At 32.9% G+C, this 23,715-nt stretch overlaps 1 protein-coding gene across 2 annotated transcripts; it reads left to right on the forward strand.

Annotated features, from left to right (window-relative positions):
- Positions 1-210: 210 nt before the first annotated feature.
- LOC117329584 (E3 ubiquitin-protein ligase SH3RF3-like) lies at positions 211-22,774 on the forward strand. Of its 2 annotated transcripts, XM_033887595.1 has the most exons (13): positions 211-882; positions 1,945-2,006; positions 4,154-4,268; positions 7,022-7,117; positions 7,664-7,759; positions 8,029-8,069; positions 9,040-9,231; positions 11,797-11,944; positions 12,493-12,590; positions 13,005-13,172; positions 13,676-14,444; positions 15,164-15,477; positions 16,341-22,774. In XM_033887595.1, exons 1-13 carry the CDS (start codon positions 559-561, stop codon positions 16,510-16,512), a joined length of 2,595 nt encoding a protein of 864 aa, XP_033743486.1. In that variant the 5' UTR covers positions 211-558; the 3' UTR covers positions 16,513-22,774. The 2 variants fall into 2 exon arrangements, with proteins under 2 accessions (XP_033743486.1, XP_033743487.1); XM_033887596.1 differs by lacking the exon at positions 9,040-9,231.
- Positions 22,775-23,715: the final 941 nt, after the last annotated feature.

The following is a 23,715-nucleotide window of genomic DNA, read 5'->3' on the forward strand; positions in this document are numbered from 1 at the left end:
ATGCGAAATATTCTTAGAGAAACAAAGTTATTTGGAAATCTGATGAAAATAATCAGAATGATAGGAAACTTCTGTTAAAATTTAATTTTATCACTTATATTTACAAAATGTTTAAGCGAAGAAAATAATATGAATATCCTTTCAGGACTATTTCACCTCGCTAATATTTTTCTAATATTCATCCGCCACAACTTCCGCTTTATTTCCAAGATGGCGATGTTGACACAGAACTACATATCAACTTGAAATTCCAGAAATTTTAACTATTCTGACAGCACCGAGAAGCTAAAAAGTTTACAAAAGTGATCAAGTTTTAAAACAACATTACAAAGGAGTTACATTCCACATCTAGATAAAGATGACTTGATACGTTTTATAATTTGAAACGTGATTATTCACTATCCATTGACTTTGAAATGAAATGAGATGACATCATCAATGTATTGCCTATTTTCAGTATCAATGAGTGTGACTGCAAGGAACAGCAGAAGTGAGATTATGTAGTACACTGTTCGGAATCCTATTTTGGTATGCCTGGCATTACACCTGGTTGTAATTATGGACGAAAAGTCGCTGAATGAGTTGTTGGAATGTTCTGTCTGTCTGGAAAGACTTGATGGAACCAGCAAGGTGCTTCCTTGCCAACATACGTTCTGTAGGAGATGTTTGGACGAGATTGTCTGCACAAAACATGAACTGCGATGTCCAGAGTGTAGAACTCTCGTTGAAATACGTGTTGAAGATCTACCACTTAATATTCTCCTAGTACGATTACTTGAGGGAATCAAAACTAAACAGGCAACCGAGAGATCTTTCTCTCCCAATTCGGGGAAACAAGAAATCATTCAAAGTGCAGCACATGGCAGTCGATCTTCAAGACAGGTGCATTGATTATATATGTATTGGATAGGACAATAAGTACATAATGCCTATTTTCTGCAGTGTTGTGTATATGTTAGTCGTAAATGAACCAATGATGCATTTTTTACAAAAAAAATATTGACCCTTCTAATAATACAAATTATATATAAATATATTAGCATGTATATATATCATGAATAAAACTGAAACTCAAGGATTTCAACAAAGTAACGTTAGGTTCCATATATATATATATTTTACTTTGAAAAAATTGACATGCCTATGTATAAATATCACACTATATATAGGGTCTAGTAACTAATAACAACAGTATAATCCAATATAGGTACTGGATCCTAGCAAACAAATGTTCGTGTGATGCATATTACTAGAATGTGGTTAAATTTAATATAATGAGTAATGACCTCTGGATCCACCAGTGTGTGTTTGCATTGTCAAAACATTAGATATTTAATTTACTGCCATAGTTGCACATAGTAGTCAGTGCATGATATACGTTTTCATCAAAGTATGTACACATCAACTGACATCTGACAAAAAGGCTGCCAGTTGCTGATGTTTAATTTAGGTACCTGAGAATGTTGGAGAATAATACTGGTAAAGTGGAAACAAAATATTAATGCCAACATTAATTATGAAATATGAGTTGAGTGAAAATTAGAGATTGAACTTTGCAAATACTTTAAAAAAATTCTGGCAAATATTGCCTATTCAGGACAGTCTGTCAAGCTGTCTTGACAGTCTGGCTTAAGACTAATAATTAAGGCATCTTCATTTTCCTTCTGGTAATCTCAACTTTAAATATTTACTTAATTTTTGCACATACGTACATTGCAAATTAAATTTTCTGCATATGCATGCATATGCCCATAATGCCATTATGGTTGCACTCATTTTGCATCAGTGCCGGCGCCACAATGGTTGCTCCTTCCGAGATCTATGCTGTACATGTGTAGACAGCTAACTGTATCTACCTCTGTTGAGCCAAATGATGTCTTCTGTTATATGTTGATTAATACAATGGTATACCAGCTGCTAGTAACTTGGACATTTTTGTTTCAGTCTCCAAACAATAGCCATGCATGTGCCAAAGCTTTGTATAACTATGAAGGGAAAGACCAAGGGTAAGAATCATCAATGAAAAATTCTAATAGTAAACTAGATTTCCTATTGACAGTTTGTTTCTTAGGAAATTCATTTAGCAATACAGTCGAATCTGTATTAAGCGACCACTCAAGGGAAGTTGAAAACGGTCTCTTAATGGAGAGTGGTCTCTTAATAGAGATGGTATCTTAAATTTAATAAATGTTCATAAGCTTTTATTTGCTTTATAAATTGGCAATAATGATTAAGAATATATATGAAAAATGAACCACCACTTTGAATAAAACAAAACAATTTTTTTTTTTTTTTTTTTGTGTATTTTTTTTTAATAATTATTACTGTGCTAATTTTTCATCACTATATGTATTTTTTGAAATTCTTTCAGCATAGCAAAATACATAGATTTAACATGAGAAATATATTTCATTGGTTAATTAGATTACTTTCAAATTATTTATATATATTTTTTTAATTCCTGAAATCTTGGTCCGGATTTCCGCTCCGATTATTATTTACGTTCCTGCATTTCCTACTTTAAAAACGGCGACTTTTTCACTGGCAAATATCTGTTTTAATGTCTTTAAAAGATAACAAATCACGATTTAACAGTAAGTTAACTTTTTATGCATTCCTTTATTGTTATATTTCGCATGCAAATTGATAAATCGTATATAAAACGTCTGAAAATCGTCAGAATTCCAGACGGTCACTTCGCCTCATCTCCCGTCCTTTTGCACGAAAAGTAAAAATACTTGGGTGTTATTAAGGCGAAAATGGTAATGTAAGGCATTTTGGAGACTTCTGGTCGCTTATTGGAGAGTTATTTTTATCACGGGAACGAAAAATTGTGGTCGCTGGTCGCGTAAAGAGAGGGTCGCTTAATAGAGTTAAAATATATAGCGAAAACGCTCGGGAGGAATTGAAATGGTCGCTTAGAACAGAGGGTCGCTAAATAGAGATGGTCGCTTGGACAGATTCGACTGTACATGTATTAATAATGATGCAATTATTATATTAAGATATTGCCCTTTTTCATGTCAAAGTTAGCTTTTGTTTGCCTTTTTCACCATTTTTATTACACATATCCGTATTTGACCTAATAAGGGCGCAGAGCACAGGTAAATGAAAGATTAGTTATTCTGAAGTTTTATGAAACAGACTTTACCTTATAGCAGAATGCCCAAGGCTGTGGAAACGGTAAAATATTCAGTCATAAAAATATTCCAGATGAAGATATCTATTCATTATCGATTCATATATTAAGCTTAAACATCACTTGAATATTTAATATTCCTGTAAACTTGTAAATCATGCCAGCTGATCTTTAGACCAGAGAACGTGTGTTCCACCATTTATGTTCAAATGGAACTCTTTTGTGTTCTATTTATAGACACAGGTGCACATGATTTCCCAGATCATATATCAGACATCGTTTTCTTTGGCCTAATAATACAATGTCTTTTACTAGCTTTAATTTCTGGTCTGAACAAAAGTTATTTATCAACAAGAATGAAGTCTTTTTCTTTATTTTCAAATAAAGATGGTAAGTTATTATTTGTATGTGTGTTTAGTTTCGGGTGCTTTTTGCACTGACATGTCATCTGTAGGAATAGACAAAATGTGGCGAAAACTTGTGTCCCAGTTACTTAACTTGCTGAAGAAAATTGAACCCATAAAGTAGCAAAACATTTCACATGAATTATTACTTTTGAACACCATTTTGACACTCAGTTAAAGATTTATTTCCTTGAAAAAAGGAAGGGGCATCCTTATTAGGGCTGGTGCCCTTATTAGGTCAAATACGTATACAGTACCTGGTACTGGTAATCATTTTGATAATTTTGTTGATCTAAAAAAATAATAGATTATGATATATGTATTGATAGGAATTGAACACACTACAAAATTGGATGCTGCAATATCTCTTAATGTTCATTTCAATACATTAATTCATTAATTTTTAGATCCACAAAATTTCTTAGGGTTGAATTTTTGTATGCTCATTATTTGGATTTTGACGATGCATCATTTGATGAGTTTTATTCTAATGTTAAGTTACATGTATATGGTAACCCTTAAAAATAGCCAAGTTTGAATGTAAATGAATTATCTAGTATAAATAATGCACAAAAAAAAGGTAAATATAATGTGTTGTATATATTTACAGGGATTTATCCTTCCGGAAAGGTGATTTGATACTACTTCGGAAAAAGGTTGACGAAAACTGGTTTCATGGGGAACTTGGTAGCCAAAATGGCTTCTTTCCTGCTAGTTATGTACAGGTACTTTCAAATTAATTTGATATTTTCATGTATGTGTTGTTACTTTCCAGCAGCCTATGGTTAAACCATTGGAAAATAAAGTAGTGTTTTATTGAAAATTAGGCAGATGCTCCCCCTTTTTTCTTCATTTTAAGGAAACATTGCTTTTTTGTGGGAAAGGTCATTTTGGCTATAAAACATTGAAAAAAATATCACTGGTATGACTTGGAAGGCTAAAAGCACACAGCTTAATTTAAATTTGTGTTTCAGTTATTTTTATATCCTATCAATTAATTTATTTGTTTCAAAATAATTATAAATTTTGATATAGGCCAATAGCTGTAGTAATGTAAAAGAAAATTCAGTGTTAAAGTCATCTAAAAACTTAATCACACCCCATATTATTAATTCAGTTAAAATACAAGTATAAATATGAAGGTTGTATGATACTTTTATAATGGAAAATTATATATATGAAAATGCAAGAAGTATGAATTAGAATGAAACAATGAAAATAGATGAAAAATATGACAAATGTACTTTTATGAATTGTCTCCCTTTCCTCATTGCATCATACATATACTGCTTAAGATTGTAATACCAGAAGTTATATGTCAAATATATGGACAGAATACATCAGGATGCAATAAATAATATATTTATTTACTAGAAATTCAAATGGTTTGGAGGATGGTTATAGCATTATAAGTTAATTAGTATGTAATGTTTGGAATTATATCAAAACATTTAGTATAATTTTGATGAATCGTAATTATTGGCTCAGATGGAGATACAGCATCTTTATGTCAATCCATTTTTAGTTTTAAAGATATGCAACCCCTGCTCATTCAAATTCAAGTGATTTTAAGCAAGATAATATATTAGAAATATGATATAATCAATTTTGCTTTAATGACGAGATTATAAGTATGAATGGAAGAATGAAGAAAGGTGAAAATATCGTACCTGCTTAAATGCTTGCAAATGTCTCCTTTTCCTGGTAATATAACAGACATCTGACTGTATTGTGCGGTGATGACTATATTGTGTGGTGATGACTATATTGTGTGGTGATGACTGTATTGTGTGGTGATGACTGTATTGTGCGGTGATGACTGTATTGTGCGTTGATGACTATATTGTGCGGTGATGACTGTATTGTGCGGTGATGACTATATTGTGCGGTGATGACTATATTGTGTGGTGATGACTATTGTGCGGTGATGATTATATTGTGCGGTGATGACTATATTGTGTGGTGATGACTGTATTGTGTGGTGATGACTGTATTGTGCGGTGATGACAGTATTGTGTGGTGATGACTGTATTGTGTGGTGATGACAGTATTGTGTGGTGATGACTGTATTGTGTGGTGATGACTATATTGTGTGGTGATGACTATATTGTGCGTTGATGACTATATTGTGCTGTGATGACTGTATTGTGTGGTGATGACTGTATTGTGTGGTGATGACTGTATTGTGTGGTGATGACTATATTGTGTGGTGATGACTGTATTGTGCGGTGATGACTATATTGTGTGGTGATGACTGTATTGTGCGGTGATGACCGATTGTGCGGTGATGACTATATTGTGTGGTGATGACTATATTGTGCGGTGATGATTATATTGTGCGGTGATGACTGTATTGTGTGGTGATGACTATATTGTGTGGTGATGACTGTATTGTGCGGTGATGACTGTATTGTGCGGTGATGACTATATTGTGTGGTGATGACTGTATTGTGCGGTGATGACTATATTGTGCGGTGATGACTATATTGTGTGGTGATGACAGTATTGTGTGGTGATGACTGTATTGTGCGGTGATGACTGTATTGTGTGGTGATGACTACATGTGCGGTGATGACTATATTGTGTGGTGATGACTGTATTGTGTGGTGATGACTGTATTGTGCGGTGATGACTGTATTGTGCGGTGATGACTGTATTGTGCGGTGATGACTATATTGTGCGGTGATGACTATATTGTGTGGTGATGACAGTATTGTGTGGTGATGACTGTATTGTGCGGTGATGACTGTATTGTGTGGTGATGACTGTATTGTGCGGTGATGACTACATGTGCGGTGATGACTGTATTGTGTGGTGATGACTGTATTGTGTGGTGATGACTATATTGTGTGGTGATGACAGTATTGTGTGGTGATGACTGTATTGTGTGGTGATGACTATATTGTGCGGTGATGACTGTATTGTGTGGTGATGACTGTATTGTGTGGTGATGACTATATTGTGTGGTGATGACAGTATTGTGTGGTGATGACTGTATTGTGTGGTGATGACTATATTGTGTGGTGATGACTATATTGTGCGGTGATGACTATATTGTGTGGTGATGACCGTATTGTGTGGTGATGACTGTATTGTGTGGTGATGACTATATTGTGTGGTGATGACTATATTGTGTGGTGATGACTATATTGTGTGGTGATGACTATATTGTGCGGTGATGACTGTATTGTGTGGTGATGACTATATTGTGTGGTGATAACTATATTGTGCGGTGATTACTGTATTGTGTGGTGATGACTGTATTGTGCGGTGATGACTATTGTGTGGTGATGACTATATTGTGTGGTGATGACTATATTGTGCGGTGATGACTGTATTGTGTGGTGATGACTATATTGTGCGGTGATGACTGTATTGTGTGGTGATGACTATATTGTGTGGTGATGACTGTATTGTGCGGTGATGACTATATTGTGCGGTGATAACTGTATCGTGTGTTTGATTGTATTTTCTTTAGGTTATCATCCCGTTACCTGTCACTACACCCCAGTGTAAAGCCTTGTTTGACTTTGAGGTGAACGATGCTGAAAAAGATTGCATACCCTTTAAAAAAGTAAGATAATATCTCCAATAAAATTTACTAATGCCATGTACAGTCACCTTAAATGAGGAAATTTGTCGAAAAAGAACATTTTGCTTCAATGTTTTTTTGCATGTTTTAGCCTTCTATACATAATTTACTGTAGACGGATTGAAATGAAAAGTTTGATTTAATAATTTCAGTCCATGTATAATTCTAACAAAATTCTCCATGGTATAGACCTAAGACAGCCAGTTGCTTTCAAATTTGAATATATAGCTAGAATCGGTTAAGTTGTCCAAAAACTTCTTAATTGCTGATTATTTGAAAAAAATCTTTATTCAAATATCCTGTTGCCACATTGTATTGAAATTATTGTTTAATGAAAATATTTTCAACTTTTATGAAATGCAATACAAGTATCATTCAGCAGAATTAATTTTATTATCATATTGGTAAAAGTTAAAGATATACATAGTTGTGTGTATATGTAAATGCATGGCTGTGTATATGGTAAATCAAACATGTGTTACTTCAAATACTGCTGCATCAAAAAATAATTGCTCTTTGATTTTTCAGGAGGAATATTTGACTGTGATAAAAAGAGTAGACGATAACTGGGTAGAAGGGAAGAAAGGGGAGAAAATTGGCATCTTCCCCATCTCCTTTGTGGAGGTAGGTGTTTAACAAGAGTTATCTCTCTTTGCTTGGTTAAAAAACAAATATAAAATAATTCGTATATTTTAAATACACATCTTTTTGGAAAATATTTATTCTGCGTTTGGTGCATTTTATAATAAAAAAACATAATTTCAAGATAAGGTAATTTCAAGACACTCAGCCTGAGATACTGATGTCTTTTGACTGCCAAGATCATTTGAAATAGAAAATTTGTGATTTGTGTTCTTTGAATAAATATCTGGATGTTTTGTCATCTTTTTTAGATGAATGATGCTGCCAAATCTTTAATCAACTATAAAGCAAAGTAAGACTTTCTTCTTTCAACATTTCCTGTGTTGTAAACCTGCTATTGGTTATGTCATGTTGTGTGTATGTGTGCATGAGGATTTTTGGCTTCAAAAAATAATGAAAATACTTATTATATAATAAAGCGACTTTCCTCCATTTGACATAACTATGATATGTCTACCAGACTAAGTTAATTTTCAGTCTGATATTGAAAATTATATTGGGACTGAAAATTATATTGGGCCTGGTAAGATGTGTATGTATTGATGTTTTGTCAATGTGTAAGGTGTAGATTGTTGTTTCTATGATACCAGCTCTTTGGAATTGTACAATATTGAAGTGAACTTTCTGCATGTTTTTCCTCATCTTTAAAGTTCGAAAAGTACATGTATATTTTATGTACATTTAATCATAGTTAGTATGTGTATTGGCAGTGACATATTACACCAGTAAAGTGACTGATGGTATAGATGCCACTTCATATATAATGTTGATTTTTTTAGTCGTGTAAAAATGTGGTAGTTTTTAAGTTTGTTTGTATGTAAGCAAGAAAGTATTATTTTTTTCATAAAATGAAAATTATGTGTTGTATTTCTAGATAGATTCTTCTTTAGACATGGTACTAGTCTCTTTTGTCAAAAACATGAAGAAGAGGCTAGTAACTGCTGTGTATGTCTCTATGGTTGGTATTTACTCCATGATGATGAAAACAAGAAAAAGACCCTATCCTACATCTGACTAAAAAAAAAAACATTTGATAATACGCATTATGAAAAGAATTGTGAAAAAAATTAGCATCTCACGACATATTTATAAGAATTAAGTAAGAATCTGACATCGTTAAACAAACAAAGATGTTATTGGTTGTTAATGATTTACACAGTTGATTCGATGGAACACATCATTGGAATAAACACCAAATTAGGTTATGTTATTGCCTGTTCCGTGTTTGATTTTGGGATGTTATTGTTGTGTGCCTATTTCAGAGTACATTTGCATGCAGGAAGAACTCACGCCAGTGGGGACAGGTCACATGGGGAGCGAATCCCTGAATGCCCACCCCCTGGTCCCGATAAAAACCCTTCACAAAGGGTTCCCATTCCTAAACAAAAACGACATTCGTTCCATGCTTCATCTCGCCATCGGTCACACTCTAGTCATGATCAGCATCACAGAAGGTAAACATAGCTTCACTTGTATGTGTTAACTGCTTAGTACAGGTTTAATAAATACTTATCAGATATTTAACAATGAAAAACTTAATTGTTTACTACTTTGTGGTACAGGTTTAATAAATACTTATCAGATATTTAACAATGAAAAAACTTAATTGTTTACTACTTTTGTGGTACAGGTTTAATAAATACTTATCAGATATTTAACAATGAAAAACTTAATTGTTTACTACTTTGTGGTACAGGTTTGATCAATACTTATCAGATATTTAACAATGAAAAAACTTAATTGTTTACTACTTTTGTGGTACAGGTTTAATAAATACTTGTCAGATATTTAACAATGAAAAACTTAATTGTTTGCTATTTTGTGGTACAGGTTTAATAAATACTTATCAGATATTTAACAATGAAAAACTTAATTGTTTACTACTTTGTGATACAGGTTTAATAAATACTTATCAGATATTTAACAATGAAAAACTTAATGATGCTTCTATTAGGATTGATAGTTGGTACCTTGTTCCTGGTATTATAGCACATCTAGATCTGTTTAATGTATAAGTGAATGCATTAAAAATGCAGGATTTCATAACCTGTTTCAAATTGGTATTAAAACTGCATCAAAGAAATTATAAATAAAAAAAAAAGATTCAAATCATCTTTAGACTATCACTGAATGTATAGATCCACTGGTTCAGTCATAGGTATAAATAAGTACTTTATAGTTGTTTAATTTCTCGGGGCAAATATTTCGCGGTTTTCCGAGTCAGAACTAGTTCACGGGTATTAACTTTAATGCAACACCGACATGTAAATATTCTGCTTTAAACAGTTGCATACATTTGTGTGTATCTGTAAATATCCGCGAGACACATATTTTCTCCCTGTATTCAATGATCGCAAATAAAACGGAAATAAATCCCCCACAAATATTTCGAACTGTACAGTATGTCTGTGTTAAGACAGAGACTAAAAGTATCCTGTGTGTAGACCTGCATAGGTAATATAATCACTTCCATTAATAATACTATACATTGTCATTGACGTAACGTATTAATTAATGTAACAGGATACACAGTATTCAGGTAATTATAAGTTTAATCAGAACATTTCCAGCCAGCAAAAATTTGAATTAACTTACAACTGTAACACATTTATATTGAATTATAATATGTCATCCGCTGAATATTTCCAGATTTCAATAAAGAGTTTAAATGATGAAATGTAAAAAATTTTTCATTGATTGCTACTACTCCACTTGGTAATCAGAAATCAGTTGAGTGGACACATGATTGATTTTGTTGCATTCTTCGAAGTCGCCAACAATTATGAATGATAAATTCTGTCAAATTGCAGCTCCGAGATTTCCTTGAAGTAATTCACAGCTAATACAATTGTATTGTTACAAATTTAATTTTGAAATTATCCAATTGACATTAACATGCTCGGTTAAAATTGGTCCCCAGAGCTATTTAACTATATAATTCCTATTTAGTGTATTTTCTTTCCTTATTAATTTTGATTTATATTTATTAGTTCTGATTCATGATATTAAATGTGCATGATCGCTCTTTTGCTTGGAAATGTCATCTTGTTGTGTAGAGTGAATTTCAGGTGTAGTGAGTGATGTTGAAGTTTTAAATAATTTTTAAATCTTTATTGGTTAATATTTTATAGAAACAATTTTATGTTGTTAGCCCACCTCATCAGATGGTGGGCTATTGCTATATTCCAATCACTCAGCGTCTGGGGTCTGTTGTGTGTGGTCTGTTTGTTGTCCGTTTGTCCATCTATAAACAATCCTTGTAATCGCTATTTCTTGAAATGTACTCGAGGGATATTCCTCAAACTTTATGTGTAAGTTCTCCTTGGTTCCTAGTTGTGCCAATTCACTTTAGATTTTTGATCAGAAAAACAAAATGGTCGACAAATGGCCATCTTGGATTTTGATAATTGAAGTACTGGAGGGTTAATCCTCAAACTTCATGTGTAGGAACCCTTAGTCCCTAGTTGTGCACATTGAATTTCAATTTTTTTATCAGAAAAATAAAATGGCCGACAGACGCCCATCTTGGATTTTGTGAATTGAAATTTGTTGTCGCTATTTCTTGAAAAGTATTGAAGTTTGTTATCGCTATTTCTTGAAAAGTATTGGAGGGAGGTTTCTCAAACTTCACATGTTATGTTCCACTTGCTCATTCAATGATTGGCACAAGATCCCCATAGGATCTCTTGTAGTTCTTAAAACATTAATGTGTTATAAAAGATGAGAAGAGATTTGAAAAAAAACATTAACATCAAATAGCCATTGATTTCAGTGTTATTTTGAGAAAAAAAATCTTTGTAGAGTACTTAGATTACAATATATACTATTTTCATCAACGTATACGTAAAATATATCTTCTTTCAATTAGATATATTGCTAATATTTACTGTAGCATAACAATATCTTATTCCATGCTGAACAAAATCTATATCAAATATGATTTGCAGCAATCGATTCACAATAACTCATAATTAAAGGCAGTCAAAAATTTTCAAAACTGAACCCTTATGGTATTGCAGATCATTAGAACTCAGCAGTAACAGTGCTGGTAACCTGATAATAGCTGCTCCTCGCTCCATGTCACCCCCACCCCTCCCGTACTATAACCACGAGTCTCATGAGGGAGCTGCTGCTGGCAAAAGCCTTCCCTCCTCAACTGCAACACAGGTAAGGATAAAATTGTGATCAGTTGAGTATTGAGTTTGGTATATAAGGTAATCTTAAGAAGTTACTAAAGGTTGAGTAAGAAGCATAAAAAGAAAGAAACAACATGTAATCAAAATTACTTCAAAATAAAAAAAAAAAGATTAATAAAAATACAGTCAACAGCTCTGTCCTGAAGGTCATATATATTACCCGATAAGTGTAACACATGACTTAAGATTGGATATTGTTGCTTATTTGGACTGTATTTTGTAAACTGTATTTCCAAATCTTTATTATTTCATCTTGCATGAATTTCTTAATCGTTCAGGACCCATCTTTTAAAAAATAAATTGTTTATAAAGACCAGCTGTTTAAGTTCCTATTAAAGTATTATTTGGTGTATGGGGTGCATCACCTGCCTATATGGGACACTTCTCTCTCCTCCCTTAACTGGCCTTTATGAACAGCTTTGACTTTATGTGCTAATTTTAATGAGACTACTAGATGCCCTATTCAATTATGAAATATGATATTATTTACTAAGCAGCCGATTTGTTAAATTCTCCCAGGATGTAAAAGTTGCTGGTGCAGATGGCACCTCCTCTAATACTCAGAAAGGCTCGCCACATGAAGGTCTGAAGATACCACCGGGCATTAATTCAGTTGTGTAAGTATTTTACAGATGCTGTTATATTAAGAAACTACACAATGTCATGTGCTTCCTAGTCATCCTATTTTACATAGTACCACCTTACTTGTATATTTAGCAAAGACAGTGTAGCCTTTGTCCAGGAAAATTTTCATATTTTTAACTTTGACTGTATGCTTTGATGGCCAGGTTGTGTTAACCACCGTTATATCTAATTCTACCAATACTGTAACAGTGAAACTTAAAATTCTTTCTAACCAACTGCATGGGACCAGATTTGTTGGTAGGATTTTAAAATATTATGTATTATTATTGTATTTTACTTTGTAATTAGCAGTGATTTATATGTTAAGCGTGTTCATTTGAGGATAAATTTGTATGTTGTTAATGCATACAATTTTGAAACAATTTTGAAAATTTTCTTTCCTGCAGATATGTGGCTTTATACAACTATAAGCCTACTAAGGAGGATGAGGTGGAGCTGAAGAAAGGAGATTACTACACAGTGTCAGATAAGTGTCAGGATGGCTGGTTCAGGGGTCAGTGTCTCAAGTCGGGGCGTACTGGAGTCTTCCCCGGGAACTACGTCCAAACAGTCAGGTGTGCAGCAATGTCAGACTGATATGGATACTAAGGGCTATTTATCTGGGCATTCAGGTGTTATAAAGATAGAAAAGTGTCAAGTGTATTTACTATGATTGAGGGTCAGGGAGAGTGTCTTTGTATTATAGATTTCCACTAGTAACTGTAATGAAACATACAAATTTGCCTTGTTTTGTAAATATAAATGGAGCAGTGTTCCATGTCTAGATTATTATGTTCCATTTTGGTCTCTTTAGATTTGAAACTGAATATTGAATGATTTGTGTCTGTTGGTTTAATTGATATATAAAGACCATTATTTCAAGTAAATATATGTTAATGAAATCAAACAATTTTGGAATCTAAGAATTCTTTATTTGTTCTGAGAGAAAAAGAAAAGAGAAGAAATGTGTATAAACCAGATATACAATACAAACCTTTTGAAGAGAAATGAAAACATTCTTTTTTGTCTTTATTTAATGATAAATAAAGTAATATACATATTTCTACTGTTGTTTCAGACATCAGAGTGCTTTTCGTGCTGTTGGAAGCTCCAATGTGTTGAATATACGAGCGAAGCCTCAGGTTGTATCAGCACCATCCACTACTACAGCTGCTGCTCCAACTTCATCTGTCCCACCTTCCGCCTCCACAACCTCCGCATCTGCAGCTGGAGTAACACCAGTATCAGGGTCACCACAACTCAACCCAAGACGTAGTCGTTCTCCTAAACGTAATTCTTTAACACCGCCTAGAGCCACATCATCGCCCCAGCCTACGAGCAGCCGTGCCAAAGTACCATCCCCACCATCATCTGTCATAGTTTCCTCTTCATCTTCATCACCGTCCTCCGTGTCCATTTTGTCCAGCTCCAAATCCAGCCAGACGACATCATCCTCATCATCATCCGTGTCATCCCGATCTGTTGCTCACTCATCTGACAGTCGTACAGTACCCACCGGTGCTAATGCTCAGGTATTCCACTCATCGCACAAATCCTCGAGTCACTCATCACACAGGTCCGATCGTTCCAGCTCTGCTCATAAATCCTCATCTAGCAATGCAGCTAGTCACCAACACGTTTCCAAGTCTGGCTCCAGTGCCATGACAAATTACCATTCTCAGCGGTCAGGCATCTCGATCAATCATCAAGGACCAGCATTCCTGTCACCCGAGTTATTAGCCATGCAGAAATCAATGGCTACTAGTGCTAACATTACACCACCAAATGTTGTCATAGGGCCTTCAGGAGATGGGCCTAGTGCAGCGCCACAGCCTTCTAAAGACAAAGTAAGTTGTGTGATGCTGAATTTGTAATATTTCCAGAGGAAAAAAATAGATCGGTATTTAAATTAGGGGAAAATTGAAGAAGGTTTCTAAAAGCACGCAAACCCTGAAGTTTGTCACTGAATAATTCAAGTGCTATTAAGAGTCTTTTATTAGATCTCGAATGAAAGAGAATTCTTTATTCATTTGGCTTTGCATTGTATGTTGAAGAAAGGGATTTTAAAATTTATACTTTTCATAAATATGAAAGATATTCATTTAACATATACATATGTATGTATCCAGCAATAACGTTTAACCATGTGCCTGGTAATAAGCCTACCCACCCTAACCTTGTGTTGAATGTTAGATGTTTTTCCTTTGGGCTTTGATCCAATGATCGCTCATCTTTATTATTAAGTAAGGAAATTTCCCATTTAATTCTTTTTTTTGGTAACATAACTGGGAATAATTTCAAAAAGTTATATAAACTGTTACATTGTATTGTGTAAATATAGATTAAGTAACATACCTTTTACAGAGAAATAACACCTTGAATAAATATTCTGAAATGTCACAGTACTTATAACCTTCACATCTATGCCTTCAATTTCTCCAGTTGTACTTCTGTGAAGCACTCTTCAATTTTCTTAGCTATTTTAATATTAAATGAAGCATGATTATCTCTGTTGAATGAGGTGTGTATTTGGAAATAAATTTTATTTGATTTTCATCTCATACAGAAGGAAAAGAGAGACAAAGAAAAGATTAGCCTTGTGAAGCGATTGACCTCTGGGAAGAGCAGGAAGTCCAAGTCCACGGCAGTAGATGATGCCGGATCAGCAGCAGCTGCAGCCTCTGGGGCCGCTAGCTCCCTGGTGTTGGAAAACAACAATACAATTTCCCATGTACGGTCAGGCTCCTGCCCCTCGGATACCTCTAGTCTGCTGTCCGTGGAGGCCCCGCTACATGTTAAGACTGGATCATTTGACTCTTCTGTTGCTCCTCCTCCACAACCCTCCAAACCAAAGAGACCAAACCCTCCTCTCAGGGAGAAGTGAGTAATTAGTTTTTATTTACTTATATATGTTTTTAGCTGTTTCTGGCAACATGTAAAACAATCTGATTACTTAGCATGAAGGAACATTTCTGGTTGTAAGGTTGGTAGAAGTTTCATTTTCTCACCAATTTGAAATATATATTATTTAATTAGAATCTTGCTTTCGTTTTCATTTTAGACTATGAGTTGTCTTGTAATCTGTAGTGTCACTAAAAGGCTCATCATCATGATGTATCTGTGAATTTGTTTTGAATTCCGTGTTTTAAATTTGGCAGATGTATACAGGGCTATTTCAATAAAATGACAATGTAATGGGATGGTCTCCAGATTTGTCCTCCAAGGACCACCAAAAGGAGTGATTTATTCAACCAGTACCATTATCTAAAAAGCAACCATAGCGAATAGGACTTTTTTCTTAAGATATATATATATTTACTGTGTATAACCAAAAGTGCTTTTTCAGTAAACTATTTACCAGAAATAACATGGAATATAATAAGTTTGAAAATAAATGGTCCATTTAAAATAGAAACCGTATATTTGTGTATATATACGTAATTTATATAAAGTCTAGTACTACGAGTGGATTTGAGAGTGAAAGTAAGTTGTATTTAAAAAAACAAAAAACAAAAAACAAAATTACCCAACAGAAGAATTCAGTTTGTCAGACAAATTCCACCTACAGTGTACATAAGTGTCTGACTTGATTTAAATAGGATCACATAATAGGCTGCATTTTCTCCAGTATCCACCATGTGTAAAATTTAGTTGTTGGAGTCTTCCTGTGAGGTGTATATTTTAATGGAATAGCCCTAATAGTACACGAAAATGATAATATTTCCTTGTTTTTTACTCAACAGGTGTAGATGTGTTGTACCATACCCACCTCAGAGTGACATTGAATTAGAACTTAAGATTGGGGATATTGTATATGTCCACAAGAAGCGAGACGATGGATGGTACAAGGGCACGCAACAGAGAACAGGAAAGACTGGGCTATTTCCAGGAAGTTTTGTAGAGAAGTGTGACTAATTGTCTTGTGTTACCCATGTTCACCAAAGAAATGATACTCGAACAAAGCAAGCTAACCCTATCTCATGATATGTATTTGTAAATTAAAAGTAAAATATGCATTCATTTTCTTATTGAGAAAAGATAATGAAATGAGAATAAAATTCTGAGTTAATTTAAGTTTAAATGTGATGAATTAACACTAGATAGAAAAAAAAAGTCCTATGCAACAATTAGCTGAAGCAAAGCCAAAATCATGATTGATACAATTTGAATTCAAAAATACTCTATGCTTTAATTTTAATTTAATAGTAAAGAGCTTGTGCCCTAGTTAATATTAATACTTCATGAAAAGTTTTGTCTGAATTCCATAACAGTGGCAATGTTGGTGCTTTGTTTGAACAACTTATTTACGAAATAAGAAAGTTACTGACAAAAGAAACCCCTGAGAGACTTCACCCCTTTATCAACCAAAATAATGTTAGAGGCTCAATTAGGTATACAGAAAGAAAACCGTTAGTGTAATATGGCCAAGCTAGCTAGCTCCTTGACTTGTAAAATTGATATTTATATATGATGAACCCAATATTTGGCTTTGAAAAAAAAAAATCCAAATTTTTTTATGATATTAATATGAGTTACATTGCTATTGTGATTTATTGAAACAGAGGTACTGAAAATAGTTCAAGAATTTCAATGAACCTTTTCATGTTTAGTGTCCAAGAAAAACTTACTGCCATTGAGAATTTTACACTTGGAAAAAATCCCACCATACCCAGAGATATGAAGATAAATATTTCTTTATAAACATATTTCCAAGCTTATGGTGTGTGTTGATTTTTTAAAAATACATATATATTCCTTAATATGTTAATGAAATACAAATTTCACAGATTACTCTGTGGCAATGAAATGGTGCATATGATTAAGTTTATAACAGTTACTGTATGTTTGAAAATATGTTGTATGTAAGATGATAAACTGGGCTTTCATGTTTAATAAATAATGCATGTTAGAAAAAGAAGTAGCCAATTAGGTAAATTCTTAATTGCAAAACAAGTATTGCATTTATGATACTAAAAGAAAAGGCCATGTCAACAGAAAAAAATGAGTTTATATAATATATATATAAATATAGCTGTTTCTCACAAAACAGAAGAATATTTATCTATAAAAATATTACATTCTAAGCCGCAAAGACTTTTTTAAGGCATATATATTGAAAATAATATTTAAAGATTTAAAGAACAGTTTCAAATACATCTGACCTACATCTTTATCAATTTAATGAAGGTGATTATCATTTTACTTTTGACATAAAATCATGTAAACATTGTCACAAGTGTCATGGTTTTAAGCCAATCAATTTTCGTTTTTTTGTTAATCAATTCCAATCAAAACCTCTTTTTTATATGAATATATTAAAACTTAGTTATCTTGGCAGCAAGCAATCTTTTAGACACTTGTATAACATTAATACCTCATATAGTTTTTATCTTTCCACATGCTTCACTGGATATCTTACCATACCTATCTGCAAATGAGCGTGTCACAAATAAGCCCCCTTCAATTTTGCAGAATCGTCAATTTTAAGATTACCATGATAATACCCTTTTAATAGTGATTGAAAAAATAAGTTGTCTCCAAATCTTAATAATAAACTTTTTTACACTAGGGGAGGGAGCTTATTTGAGGATAAATAATATTATGATTATAATATTTTCAGATTGAAAAATAACGCTTTTACATCATAGCTTTTAAGATAATGTGTTTGATACCTAGTCGTACACGCTAATGATGCCCTCCTATAAGTAGTACACTTCTATGGAATGATGATGCCAAGTGGATTGATGTACACTTCATAATGTGTATGTATCTTTTTGATGTATAAAGTAAACAAACATAGATACTTGAATATAAACAATATTTTTTTTATTCTTTTCATGGGCACATTAATATTTTTTTGCAAAAAAAAAAAAAAATCAACAACATTAATTTCTGACTGAGAATCTGTCTAGAACTCTTGAGTTAAACTGGGGCCTGCCAAATGAACCAACTACATATAAAACTTATTGCAATTTAATGTCCGCCCCGTGGCACATTCATTTATGTGGGTAACTATTACAAGGTTGTTATTCAAAGTTTTGTTGTCAAATTTTTTATGGCTTTTTTGTTTCAAATTCCAAAATTTCCTTTTAAACCCCAGAATACCTTTTTTATGTAACTATGAATTTAAGAAAATTACTGACTTATTAGTTCTCCTAGATGAACTGTGATGGTAGCACTTAATTTAATTGAAAGATTCCACAGCGACAATAATCTTCTGTTATATTAATATTAATGAAATTTGTCAGTTTTATATCTCGTGTTTCAATGCAAGGATTAAATGGATTTTTTGTGTTACTTTTCACAAAATTTCATATTTTGACAATGTTGTATTCAATATTTCAGAATATTTTAAAATTTACAAAGTGTTTTTTTTATACAAAATGATAATACAAAAGAAAAGCTCAATGATAGAAAACAGGTACATCATGTACACATTGATATACTTTCTTTCAAATATTTCCCCAAAAATATTATTAAATTACTATCTCTAAATTAGGAGATATCGTGTGACACTTTTGTCTCAATAATCACTGCCTTTTCCATTTTACAGAAATCCACAAGATGATTTTCAGAATGTAATTTGCTGTTTATGTTGAATGCGACATGATTATATTGTATAGAAGATTAATATGTTGAAACATTCACAAAAACATTAAAACTCATTTTATTTATTGGTTATTCCATATTTTGATCAAACATTTGACGCTGTTTGCATTCATTAACTTGTAAATGACACGCCCCTTTGGTCAAATGCGTCAAAATGTATATTCTTTTTTCCAGTTATTCAATGAATATCTTTCTTATACTGGTATGTGAAAGTACTGAAATGATTATATTGAATCAAGTAGAAAGTTTATAGTAAATAGTGATATATTACTCAAATTACTTACAGGCGCAGTGACTTTTTTCTTACCCCATCTTCCTGGTGGTGAAATCCATCAGTATAAAAACAGCTGCCCGTGTATTTTAGTTTTCTTGGGTGACCAGAGTAATAATAAACCTGTTTAAAACAGATGTGGTTGATCATTTAAGTACATATAATTTTCAAGGTATTTTATTAGGAGATTTACATGTTTACATCTGGACTGATCTGACGAAATAATGTTTGAACAAGATTGTACGACACCGAATATATGATGAAACTACGAGATTCTTTGATAGCATAATCTGATGGAAATTCACTTCAAATGCAAGTGTGGATGTATTCCTAATGTTAGGAAATATGTGTGGGTGAGAGGCGACATAACTGTCAGTGATTGTAAAAGACAATGTAAGAAATCCTATCAGATGCTGGTGTTGATATTTGGTGTGAAGAAGGTAAGGATGTGCGTTTGATCCATGTTGATATAATTTTTTCTAATGGATAATTTCTTATCATACATAACTTCCATTACTTAATTCACAGGTGCAGATATCTGATGCCTTAATTTGACAGATATTTTGTAAGTAACTTTCTGATTATGAAGTTATACATCTGAAATACTGTATATTCAAAATGATTCAAATTTGTATGAAAAAAAAATCTTACTCGGCTTTAAGTTTTTGTATTAGATTTATATCAATATAAAAAATTGTGCGTATATTAGGTGTTTCACAAGTAAGAAATTGCACCCAGAAAATAATTGAGAACATTAAACCTATAATACTTTAGTTAGTGAACAGTAGTCATTGTTTCATTATTGAACGAAAATAAACTTGAATAAACATATTTTCTTCCATTTAACACTAAAACTCTCTTTAATTGACTCAAGTGCCAGAATTATAATACATTAAATCATATTGTCAGTTATTAAGATAATTCTCTCTGTTTATTGGATCGAATAAAATGTACTTTCTCTTTATTTCTCTATATAACAGAGCTATTACACATTTAATTACTTTATAATGAATAAGACGGAACTCAGTGTGCCTTTTACACCTACATGTTTTACAGCTCTTTGAGAAATTAGTATAGTACACCCACAGCTGAGATAAATTATATTGTAAGTTGTGCACTCCAAATTCATTTTGTGGGCTTTTTGAAGGGATGGTTTAGTAGCTGCAGTACTTTAAGGAGATGGATGTTGTAGTGCTTAAATTCAGCTCGTTAAAGTAACAGCCGCTTTCCTATAACATACTTTCTTATGTAATGGCAGAAAGGATATTGAAGATAGATATAGATATATCGGTGTACGTTTTTGCAGCAAAAGTCCAAAGGTCTTGCACCATGTTTACTCTCTTATTTTGGTACTTTGATTTCAATAGAAGTTCGCCTTTTTTATCATCTCAGAAGTAAGTAGTAAATGCATAAAAAAAACAATAAGAAAATATCATCGGCAAATATAACATTATTTTATCTTTTGAAAATATCAGTTACAGTTTATTTTGCCCAGAATTCGTATTACCTTCCTGTATTTAGTAACTCTTCTTCAGACCAATCGATATGGGTGACACATTTTTCAACCAATCCCAAAATCACATGTCATTTTGTTCTGCTAACTGTATGACGTATGTTTTGATAATCATGTTTAAACGGCTAAATAATGCGACACAAATAAGATCAAGAACACCCAATCCGTTTTCAGAACATGTTGGGTTTCTCTGGAAAACTACAGCGGGAATTAATTCTTCAGGTGCTCAAATTAATCATCAGAAAAACGATAAAATCTGCTTTCTAGGATAGGTCGGTTTGTTAAGTCATTGGAAGGTTAAAGCATTTGATTGACTTCGGGGATCTTTTGTCAGAAGTACACATGTACAAGTAATCCTTGAGAAATATTGATTATATCATTTATAACTTAGGCCATCAAATCGACAAAGGAAGAGTTGTTGAAATCTTTTTACGTTCCTTAGATCTCTAGCTTAATTGATTCACCTGGTGGTCTATTATTTGTTCCAATAACATCACATTTAAAAAAGAATGTATTTGAGGAGGAAAAGACAACAAACAAATCTGCAATCGTATCGCGAATAAGTCATAAAATTGAACACCTGTTGCTTTCACTTCACTGGGAGTACTTCCAGAGTTATGTTTATGTGTTATTTTAAATTGTTCAAATGGCTAGATATAATTATTTATGTAATCTAATTTTGTTGTACTGGTTACATATGAGTTGTTGTGGAGGGTCTGTAGACCCATATCAACGCAAAATACTGATGTTCACACCAAGTATCGGCAGCCACGAGAGTGGAAGTGAGATTAAGACTGTATAGATAATACGTGAGGATGTATGAGTTTAATGGCATGGATGTGTATTGCATCAAGAGAGAAAAGCAGTTAAAGACGGAGAGAGCACCTGTTTGTTCAATCGCATCTCGGTGAAGTGATTGACATAGTTACTTTATCATGATGGCATGCAGCATACATGAATTATCTTAAATCAGTTATTTTTGTTAACTTTTTTTTTGCTACGTTTATTATGTTTTATAACTGTCTATCTGATTTAATAAATATTTTCACATTCCATCCTATATGAACCCGAGGATGACCGTGTAGCTTAAATGAAGGAGATAAAGTAGTTCAAAATACCTGTGTGTTAAGATAACAATTTGGTACATTTCTGCATGAATATGTATTTCACAAACAATATTTGGTACATTTCTGCATGAATATGTATTTCACAAACAATATTTGGTACATTTCTGCATGAATATGTATTTCACAAGCAAGTTTCCCAGTTTGACTTACGATATTATGTTTATTATCAATCAAGCCAGTATGACTGATTATCAGTTTTTGAGGTAGAACATACTTGGTATGTTCAATTAAATTGAATAGTTTAAATTAAAATGGCAGTAACCATTGATGAAACCGTATGACATATTCCATACATCTAGCAGCTGTAGATATTTGAAATATAGGATTTACATGCTGAATGTAAGGTTTTTAAAAACGAAAGTTATATATTAATTGTTAACCTGATATTTGTTTGCGTTGTTTGCTTGTTATTCTTTTTATTTAATACTAATATGGAACAAGAGTGATACTAATAGTTTATGAAAGAGAAATGAATCGCTGTGAGTTTTGTATGGAGGGTTTTTGTAGCCCCTGTCAGCACTATACCTGCAGTCAGTAGATGGCCATTTGTACTAGCCAACACAAGTTGTGTACGATTCCTTGTTTACTCTGAAGCAATAGTTATGTTATTTTGCTGTATATACAATGACGAATAAATCTACATATGGTTTTATACTAGCTCTGTGTTTGTTTGATTTTTGTGTATTTCATCGCAGGCGTCTGCTTCTGGTTAGTATTTATAGAAAAAAAAAAACAAAAACAAAAAAACATGAAATAAACAATACAAAATAAAACATCAGTCTCTACTACCAACTATATAAACATATATAAGAATAGGGACTAGCATTTATTTTCTATAAATACTAACCGGAAGCAGACGCCTGTGATTTCATTAAAAATAATTCAACCTTCAACAAATGAATATGATTAATTTAACCCAGGAATACTAGAAAACACTGACAATTCAACAAAATCGTCGTAATATCTCGAGTAATGTCAAAGAATGAATTTAGACAAAGTGTCTTGAACATTACAAGGCTAATACAGGTGTTCCGGAAAAGCAAACGTCTTCTGATAGGTTGACGACACCAGCAATATAAGCATTGGTCAGATGCCAATAATGCCGTCTCTCAAAAAAGAAACTGATATTTAATAACGAAACCATAAATCCATCTCCAACTCAACGACGGCAGACAATATAGAACTTAATGGAGACGTCTGAGAAGGTACAAGGAAACACTGGGTGATGACAATATCGGCAAGTATGTTATCGATCATGATGCGCAGCGAATATTTCGGTGATGAACTTACCCGAAGTCTTCATAAACCCGTATCTGCCATAAACAACCCTCATCAATCACTATTTGTGAGAGCCGATACCAAACAAATTTCTGCTCACGACTACGGAATACAAACGTATGTTAACTAAAGAGAGAGGAAATAAATTTGGTATTAATATGCTTTAATAGACTAAGATGGGATAAATAACTCAGAATTCAAAAAAAAAAAAAAATGCGCCAACTAAGCTTATATATATGTATAACGCATTAGATAGTGTAGGCAATGTACTGGCTGTATCTCTCTGGTGAACAAAATAGCGATGGTAATTTAATAGAAAC

The sequence above is a fragment of the Pecten maximus genome, chromosome 6 (genome assembly GCF_902652985.1).
Source record: "Pecten maximus chromosome 6, xPecMax1.1, whole genome shotgun sequence".
In the NCBI taxonomy this organism is placed as follows: Eukaryota; Metazoa; Mollusca; class Bivalvia; order Pectinida; family Pectinidae; genus Pecten; species Pecten maximus.

Excerpts from the sequence above, each read along its gene's own strand:
- LOC117329584 (XM_033887595.1), top strand. The coding sequence starts at position 559 with ATGGACGAAAAGTCGCTGAATGAGTTGTTGGAATGTTCTGTCTGTCTG. Across the intron at positions 883-1,944 it reads GCAGTCGATCTTCAAGACAG|TCTCCAAACAATAGCCATGC; the intron begins GTGCATTGATTA and ends TTTTTGTTTCAG. Across the intron at positions 7,118-7,663 it reads ATTGCATACCCTTTAAAAAA|GAGGAATATTTGACTGTGAT; the intron begins GTAAGATAATAT and ends TTGATTTTTCAG.